The sequence below is a fragment of the Chrysochloris asiatica genome, unplaced genomic scaffold (genome assembly GCF_000296735.1).
Source record: "Chrysochloris asiatica unplaced genomic scaffold, ChrAsi1.0 scaffold00086, whole genome shotgun sequence".
Lineage (NCBI taxonomy): Eukaryota > Metazoa > Chordata > Mammalia > Afrosoricida > Chrysochloridae > Chrysochloris > Chrysochloris asiatica.
In genome coordinates, this window is record NW_006408604.1 from 8,950,277 (window position 1) to 8,959,256 (window position 8,980).

General features: G+C 40.7%; 1 protein-coding gene across 1 annotated transcript in view; it reads left to right on the forward strand.

The window, feature by feature from the left end:
* The first annotated feature begins 4,607 nt into the window (after nucleotides 1-4,607).
* Nucleotides 4,608-8,980, forward strand: part of PLBD1 (phospholipase B domain containing 1) — a 121,231-nt gene continuing 116,858 nt past the window's right edge. Inside the window, exon 1 of the mRNA XM_006866071.1 lies at nucleotides 4,608-4,819. Within this exon, the coding sequence (XP_006866133.1) occupies nucleotides 4,626-4,819 (194 nt within the window). The 5' untranslated portion in view covers nucleotides 4,608-4,625. The remainder of the gene's footprint in view (nucleotides 4,820-8,980) is intronic.

The window sequence follows — 8,980 nt, forward strand, 5'->3', positions numbered from 1 at the left end:
AACATTATGGCTGTACACTTTTTCCAACACAGATTCATTTGTTCTTTTGGCAGCCCATGGTACTTTTAATATTCTCCAACACCATATTTGCCCTTTAATGTTATGTAAATTTGCCCTGATTTTGAAACAATTGAACCAATCCGTACTTGTAACAGATTCTTCATCACACTAACCTTCATTTGCTGCACATGCAAGTTTTAAATCATGGAAAAGTCTTGGAGTCTTTTCTTGAACTTAAGTAAATAAGAAGCCTATGCACCTGTTCCAATTTACCTACAAATTTGACTTAAAGACACACGAAAAACTGATTTTGTTTTTAACTTAAGGACTGCCTGTGTTGTGTTTGGGAAGAGAAGGGAGGTTTCTATGGATACTGCCTACAATTACCAAATTGTGGGAAGGATCTGTAGGTGGATAATTGGCTTCATTTGCAATTAGATTGCTATTTGATGCCCTGAGTCTACTGACAAAGTATTCTGCACTTGCCTATGTTTATTAACAAACTTAACCATTTGTAAAGACAGTCTGCTATAATAGGCATGACTTTGTTGTTGTTGTTATGTGCTGTGGAGTTGGTTCCAACTCATAGCGACCCTGTACAGGGTTTCCGAGGCTGTAAATCTTTACGGGAGCAGAATGCCTCGTCTTTCTCCCACGGAACAGCTGGTAGTTTCTAACTGCTGACCTTGTGGTTCGCATCCCGATTCGTAACCACTACGCTACCATGCTCCTAGTCATGACTTTACTCAGAAGTAAATTGAGGAAATCAGAGACCTATCGATTTGAGACCATTCCTAAAGGATCATAATCACTATTAACTTCTAAACCTAACCAAGTCCCAGCCTATCACTCAACCAGCCTGCCATGTTGCTCTAGTATAAAACTTATTTAGTAGACAATTGTTGTTGTTGTTAAGTGCCGTCGAGTGGATTCCGACCCATAGCGACCCTCTGTAGGGTTTCCGAGGAGTAGCTGGTGAGCTTGAACCACCGACCTTGAAGTTCAAATGGCTTTGCAGTCGGGCACAGTAACCCACAGCACCACACCAGGACTTCTAGTAGACAATGTTGTTGCTGTTAAGTGCTGTTGAGTCGATGCCGACCCATAGCAACCCTGTACAGGGTTTCTGAGGCTGTAAATCTTTACGGGAGCAGAAAGCCTCATCTTTCTCCCACAGAATAGCTGGTAGTTTCAAACTGCTGACCTTAAGGTCCACAGCCCGATTTGTAACCACTACGCTACCAGAGTTGCATCAAACAATAAAATGTTGAGTCAGTTTAAAACGTTGCCAGTAATTAAACCAAAAATCCAAACCCACTGTCATCAAGTTGATTCTGACTCTTAGAGACCCCATAAGACAGAGCCATACTACCCATAGGGTTTCCCAAGGAGTCCTGGTATGGCGCTGTGGGCTAATGCGTCAGACTGCAAAGTTGTTTGAACTGCAAGGTCAGTGGTTCAAGCTCATCAGCTGCTCCTCAGAAACCCTATACAGGGTTGCTGTGGATCAGAATTGACTTGAAGACACTTCACAACAACAACAACAATCTTTATAGGAAGGAGTCCCGGTTGCACAGTGTTGAGCTGCTAACCACAAGGTCAGCAGTTTGATTCCACCAGCCACTTATGGGGAGAAAGATGAAGCTTTTTGCTCTTGAAAAGATGTACAACGTAGGAAACCCTATTATAGGGGTTCACCAATTCCTTCCCAGGTCTATTCATCATCTCCTTCCTCTCCTAAAGGTCTCAAACTTCAGCCTCCTAGTATTTCTTTGATGACCTGCTTATAACATTTATCTAACCTGAGCATATGTGAACTGATTCCTTAGGAACACCCCCCACCCCCACCCCTGATTTTCCTTCTCTCCTTTCATTGTACTGGGTGCTGAGGAAATAGTCCCTGGCCCCCAGGAGGTCACAGCCAGGGGCAAACATGTAAATTATAGAGGTGATAAAGCCTCACTAAAGGTATACATGGAGTCCTGGTATCCTGGCCCTGCAGGATAAAGCACTGGACTGGTAAGGTCAGTTAGAGCCACAAAGTCCACTGTTCAAACCCATGAGCCACTCCTTTGGAAACCCTATACAGGGTCACTGTGAGTTGGAACCAACTAGACGGTGCTTAACAACAACAACAAAGGTATATTCAAGGTACATTGAACTTTTAGAGAAAGTCAACCCTTACAAAAGAGTGCTGCTTCCTGAATCTTAAATAGCAATTTTGAGGTTGCTGGGTGGTTAGCAAGAGAGAAAAATCAAGGAAACGGCATATGCAAAGTCAGCGGTGTTTACCATGGTGAGTTGTTGTTGTTGTTAAGTATGGTAGAGTCGGCTCCGACTCATAGTGACCCTGCACAGGGTTTCCGAGGCTGTAAATCTTTACGGGAGCAGAAAGCCTCATCTTTCTCCCGCAGAGCCGCTGGTAGTTTCGAACTGCTGACCTTGAGGTTGGCAACCTGACTCATAACCACTACACTACCAGAGCTCCTTGGAGAGGTATAAATGATGATTTCTGGATCATCAAGTGCATGGGCTGGTGGTGATGAAGATAGGCAGTCAGCTAAAAGCCAAGTATGAAGACCTACAGGATAAGCTGAGGAATTTTGTTTATAAAAAATAAAAAACAATGTTGTGCCTACCCAGGGATGCCAAAAAAAGAAAATAGGAAATAAATGAAAATCACTGAAGAATTTTAGTAGGCAAGTTAGTAAATTATTTTTGCTTTTTGTTGTCATTGTTAGGTGTCATTAAGTTGATACCAACTCATAGTGACTCTGTGCACTACAGAGCGAAACACTGCCCAGTCCTGGGCCAACCTCACAATTGTTACTCAGTCTGAGCCCATTGCTGCTGCCACTCTGCCAATCCATCTCCTAGGGGTCTTCCTCTTTTTCTCCAACCCTGCTCTTTTGGAGAATATGAAGAATGAATTAAAGGTCAGAGGAACCTTTAAAAGACCTGTTCTATAGTTTAGGAAAGCTGTGATGCCTGAGCTAGTGTAGAAAGAGAGAGATGATGAGGCAGAGATTGGTGAGATGCTTGGGAGGTCTTGGTTGGTTAAGTATGAGTTATGGAGTTGGGATGGGGAGGGGTGTTTTCAGCATGGACTCGGGTTTCAGACTGATAGCTCATGGAGACAGCAGAAGATGGAGGATGCATTCAGAGGGAATATGAATTTTTTTTAATTGAAATTTTAGTGATTTGGGAATCATCCAGATGGTGTTACCAGGTGTGCATTTGGGTATACAAGATAGAGAACCTCCTCACTGGGGAGAATGAGGAAAAGAGACAGGCAAAGGAAGAGATTGAAGAGAATGGTGTCCCATATATCATGGAGAAAAATATTTTAAGAATGAGGGAGTGGATACCAGGGTCAAATATCTTTGGAATGTGCCCTCAAGACTTAAGGATTTCATTAGCAATGCAGTCAAGAACAGTAGTGGGCATGGACCCTAGATGGATCACAAAGGTGGAGTGAGGAAGATGAAGTGCATGTGAATGCACTCACTGCTCTCTCCAGAAGCGGAGACCTGGAATTCGGCATTTGTGTTCACTGCCCTACAGCAGCTTCCAGCAGAGTCTCTGATATAGCATACCACTTGCCCTGGTGTAGACCCCAACTCAAGGTGATGCCATGTGTATCAGAGTAGAACTGTGCTCCTTAGGGTTTCTAATGGCAGATTTTTCAGAAGTAGATTGCCACGTTTTTCTTCCAAGGCACCTGTGACTGAACTCAAACCTCCAACTTTTTGCTTAGCAGCCAAACGCTTTAACTATTAGCACCACCCAGGAATTCCTGATATAAAATAGACACAGTAAATACTGTTATAAATTCATAAAGGGGGAGTGAGAGATTCAAGTAGTGGCTAAAACTGGTCACAAAATCCAGAGAGGGTTTTTGTGGTTGGTTTGTTTTTAGCTATGAGACAATGGGGAATGTTAATGTGCTGAATGGGAAGGAGCCATTACAGATAGAGAGAAAACCATAAGACATAGGAATAGAAGAATATCTAGTATGGAAGAAAGTTCTTAAAGGAGATGAGAGCGGTGGGTCCCAGAGCACATGTAGCAGGATTGAGGTCGACAAGAGAGATGAGAATCAGTCAAAGATTCATCTGGAAGAATTCATAAAATGATCTAGAAGTTGATGAGTTCAGAGATGATAATTTCAATTTTTTTTTTTTTTTCTGGAAATAGAAATCTAATGCCACGTGTGAAAAAATTAAGCAGAAGAGATAGGATAGTGAATCTATGAGAATGGTGATGCTTTGGCCCAACTTTTGAGGGGTATGGAAGAAGCTGCTGACCAGGCATGCAAACCCTATATTTGACTAAGAAGTTAGGCAGCCCTGGCCCTGCCCAGCCCTCAAAGAATGAAACACTTTAGCCCATGCACATGATGCTATAACTCTGCTCCTATCTTCAGTCTTGTTCTGTGAGCTGTGGGTTCATCCCCTTTGATCTGTTTTTTTTTTTTTTTTTTCTCCACTTGTAACAAGAACAAACTACATAGCCAGATTCCCTGTTCTAACAAAATGAATGTCTTTAACAACTCAGTTAAATAGTGTCCTATGATTATATCCTTTTCTTTTCTTCCAGAAATATACTATGCAACTGCGTACTGGATGAGTTCTGAAAAGGCAATACAAGTCAAAAACGTACTGGACAAGAATGGAGATGCGTATGGCTTTTACAATGACTCCATGCAAACTACAGGCTGGGGCATCCTGGAGATCAAAGCGGGGTATGGCTCTCAGACCCTGAGCAATGAGATCATCATGTTTGCAGCTGGCTTTTTGGAGGGTTACCTCACTGCCCCGTAAGTACCCTAGTCAAGGTGGAACAGCTGCCATGACAGCTCTTCTTCCCTTCCTTGGCTCCAACAGTACCTCTTGTCTTCTGGTATTGTACATTAGAACTGACAATAGCTGAAGTCATTCTCATGTGATAGAAACATTATCAGAAATGCAGTTGTACCTAGAATCCATGCCTGCATAGAAAGAATAAAGCCCCTAATTGTAGCACTCTTCAGTTCTCCTGATTTGAAAGATTCAAATCTTTCCTTCGCGTGAGACAATTTTACAGGACAGTCATGCCTTTTCATCTGACTAGTCATTTATGGTCTATAGTGGAAAGCAAAATAGAGATGGCGTGACTTGCTGAGAACTGGAAAACAGTGAAGATTAATTAAAAATACAATGAGGGGTTTCAAACAGTTGATGGAAAAATGAAATTGAAAGATAATAAGAGTCTTCCATGAATGTTTTGAAGCCCCCATAATGCACTGGACTGCAAGGTTGGTTTGAACAGCAAGGTCAGCAGTTCAAACTCACCAGATGCTCCTCAGAAACCCTGTATAGGGTTGCTATGAGTCGAAACCGACTTAATGGCACTTCACAACAATATAAGAACAGAGTCCTGGTGTGACACTGTAGGATAAAGCACTATACCACAGGGTTGGTGGTTCACACCCACCAGCCATTCCTCAGAAACCCTATACAGGATTAGTATGAGTCAGAACCGACTCATTGACACTTAACAACAAATATAAGAACAGAGTTTTGGTGTGGTGCTATAGGATAAGCACTGGACTGTTAACTGCAAAACTGGCAGTTCACACCCACTCGGTTTTCTTTGGAAACCCTATATGGGGTCACTATGAGTCAGAACTGACTCGACAACACTTAATGACAATAATATAAAAACATTCATTTTCAGCAGTCTTTGAAACAATAATACCAAGTGGGCAAAGGGACTGTAAATTGAAATTTTAATGAGTCTGATATAAAAGATTTCTTTGAGCTCTATTATGTCTTGATTCTAGTGTTCTTCCTTTGTCTTATAAAAATAACAAGTAGTTGTTATTTGCAATAATAATGTAATCAAGACACATCCTTTTCTGGGAACAGCTCTTTAAGTAAAATAAAGTTGCAACTCATTTAATCAAGCCTCATCTCTCCTTGATGTAAAATGTGTCTTGATGAATTGCCTTCCTTTTCTTCTTCCTGACCTAGATTGTTGAATGAAGTTGAACCAAACCTTTTTTGGGCTGTGACTATCTTAGTCAAATTAAGTGTTGTGCCGATCCTAATCTATTTCTGAGGATGGGCGATTATATCAGATGCAGCATGACTAGTTGTTGGGTGCTGACTGCTCCTATTATTTTCTTTTAACTTAAACTACAGTCATTTTTTAATTTTTATGTCCAAGTTTTGTTATCCTAACATACAAGTTCCCTTATAACATGCTATTTAAAGATATATAAAACTGTATAAGCAGGAAAAAAATGTTTAAAATATGTTTAAAACTTAAAAACATCTCAACATAACCTTTCCTCCAAACCTGCTCTTTCTGTATCCACTGAGTTCTGATTGCATTATTTAAACTGAGTTGCAGGTTTGGAGAAAGAATTTTGCCCTAAGTTGTGTGTATATAAATAGGTTAGGTGAACTCATGAGTGATTTATGTAATGGGCTATTAAGGGAAATTATGCAATTTGAGGTGGGTAGCTCTAACTTATAAGACTGTTCTAAGGATAACCTAGCTTCCTGGAATATTTTTGTTGCTGTCACTGTTAGCACTCAGGAAGTTTGACTGAGAGGACTTCTGACAAAGGTGGCAGTTCTGATATTTTTATGTTTCAGAAAAAATAATGTTTAGAATTTCATAGCAACACTTTGTAGCTGCTGCTGTTAAGTGCTGTCAGCTCGGTTCCAACTCATTCTGATCCTGTATAGGATTTCCAAGGAGTGATTGTTGAGCTTGAACCGTCAACCTTGCGGTTCAAACCGACCTTGCAGTTTAGTGCATTAACCCACAGTGCTACACATTAGGGATGAGTTAATCAAATGTTTGACCAAACATAGCAGGCTAATTTTTAAGTTGATAATTTAGTATGGCCCACAAATGATGATGTAAATTTTGACAGAAAAAAAGGTTCCCACACCCGCTATACAGGGTCGCTGTGAGTCGGATCCAACTCGACACCACTTAACAACAACATTCAGTAACAACTTTCTTGCATTGTCCTTTTACCATGTACTTTCAAAAAAATATTTCCATGTGTATAAGTCAGTCTTTAAAAAAATTTTTCATGAAAATTGTTACCTATACTTTGATGGAGCAGTTCCTGAGCAAACAAATGATCAGGAGTAAGAGAGATGGGCCTAGTAATCTCATTCTGCTAATGGATCCTTAAGGAAAAGTTCCTGCAGAGAACAACCTCAAAGGAATGCTCGTTCTAAGAATAAAGAGTCCAGGAGACAAAGGCACCAAAGTGGATCAGACTAGTTAAAGTTTGACAGCAGACACGGGTGTTGGATCTGGTGCTTGATAGATGAGAGCCGTCTGGCTTGGCTGGGAGGAAGGATGGAATCTTTCTGGGTGGAAGGAAGCAGGATGGAGAATTTTAAACTGGCACTGAGTCTGAAATGAGTAAGTTGCCCTTACAGTGAAAAAAGATTAGAGGCTTCAGTTGGGCCAGCAGAGGGCAACAGAATTTTAAAAGCAATGTTGGACTAAGTTTTGGAAGACTTTGGGCACTTTAAGTATAGAGCTCTTGTTGATAGGTGCCATTGAGTCTGTAACAGCTCATAGTGACCCTACACACAACAGAATGAAATACTGCCCGGTCCTGCACGAACCTCACAATCACTGCTATTCCTGAGCCCATTGCTGCTGCCACTGTGCCAATCCATCTCGTTGGGGGTCTTTTCTCTTTTTATCCGACCCTCTACTTTACCAAACATAATACATCCTTCTCCAGGGACTGGTGCCTCCTGATAATATGTCTGAAGTATAAGAGATGAAGTCTGGCCATCCTGGCTTCCAATGTTCTCTGGCTGTTCCTTTTCCAACACAGACTTGTTTGTTCTTTTGGCAGTCCATGGTACTTTTTAAGTATTCTCCAACACCATAGCTCAAATGCATCAATTCTTCTATGGTCTTCCTTATTCACTGTCCAACTTTCACTTGCATATAAGATTATTGAAAATACCATGACTTGGGTCAGGTGCAGACTGACCCAAATGGAACTCTTTGTTCTTCAACACTTTAAAAAGGACTTGTGCAACAGATTTGCCTAAAGCAGTACGTCATTTGATTTCTTCACTGCTGCTTCCATGAGTGCTGATGGTTGATCAAAGAAAAATGAACCCTTTGACAACTTCAATCTTTTCTCCATTTATATGGATATTGTTTATTGGTCCAGTGGTGAGGATTTTTGTTTTCTTTACATTGAGGTGCAACCCATACTGAAGGCTGTGGTCTTTGGTCTTCATCAGTAAGTATTTTAAGAACTCTTTGCTTTCAGCAAGCAAGGTTGTATCATCTGCATATCACAGGTTGTTTATGAGTCTTCTTCTAGTCCATGTTTTTCTTCGTATAATCTAGTTTCCCAGATTATCTGCTCAGCATACAGATTGAATAAATATGATGAAAGAATACAGCCCTGGCATGCACCTTTCCTAATTTTAAACCATTTGGTATTCCCCTGTTCTCTTTGAACAACTGCCTATTGGTTTATGTACAGGTTCCTCATGAGCACAATTAAGTGTTCCATAATACTCATTCACTGCAGTGTTATCCATAGCTTGTCATCATCCACACAATCAAAAGCCTTTGCGAAGTCAATAAAGGACAGGTAAACATCTTTCTGTTATTCTCTGCTTTCAGCTAAAACACATCTGACACCAGCAATGACATCCTTTGTTCCACATCCTCTTCTGAATCTGGCTTGAACTTCTGGAAGTTCTCTGTCAATGTATGGTTGCAGCTGTTTTTGTATTACCTTTAGCAAAATTTCACTTGCATGCCATATTAGTGATGTTGTCTGATGACTTCCACATTCCACTGGGTCACCTCTCTTTGGAATGGGAACAAATATGGATTTCTTCCAGTCAGTTGTCTTTTTAAAAAAAATTTTTTTAGAGTTTTTATTGTGAATTGAGTGAAAGTTTAAAGGGCAAATCATCAGTTTTAT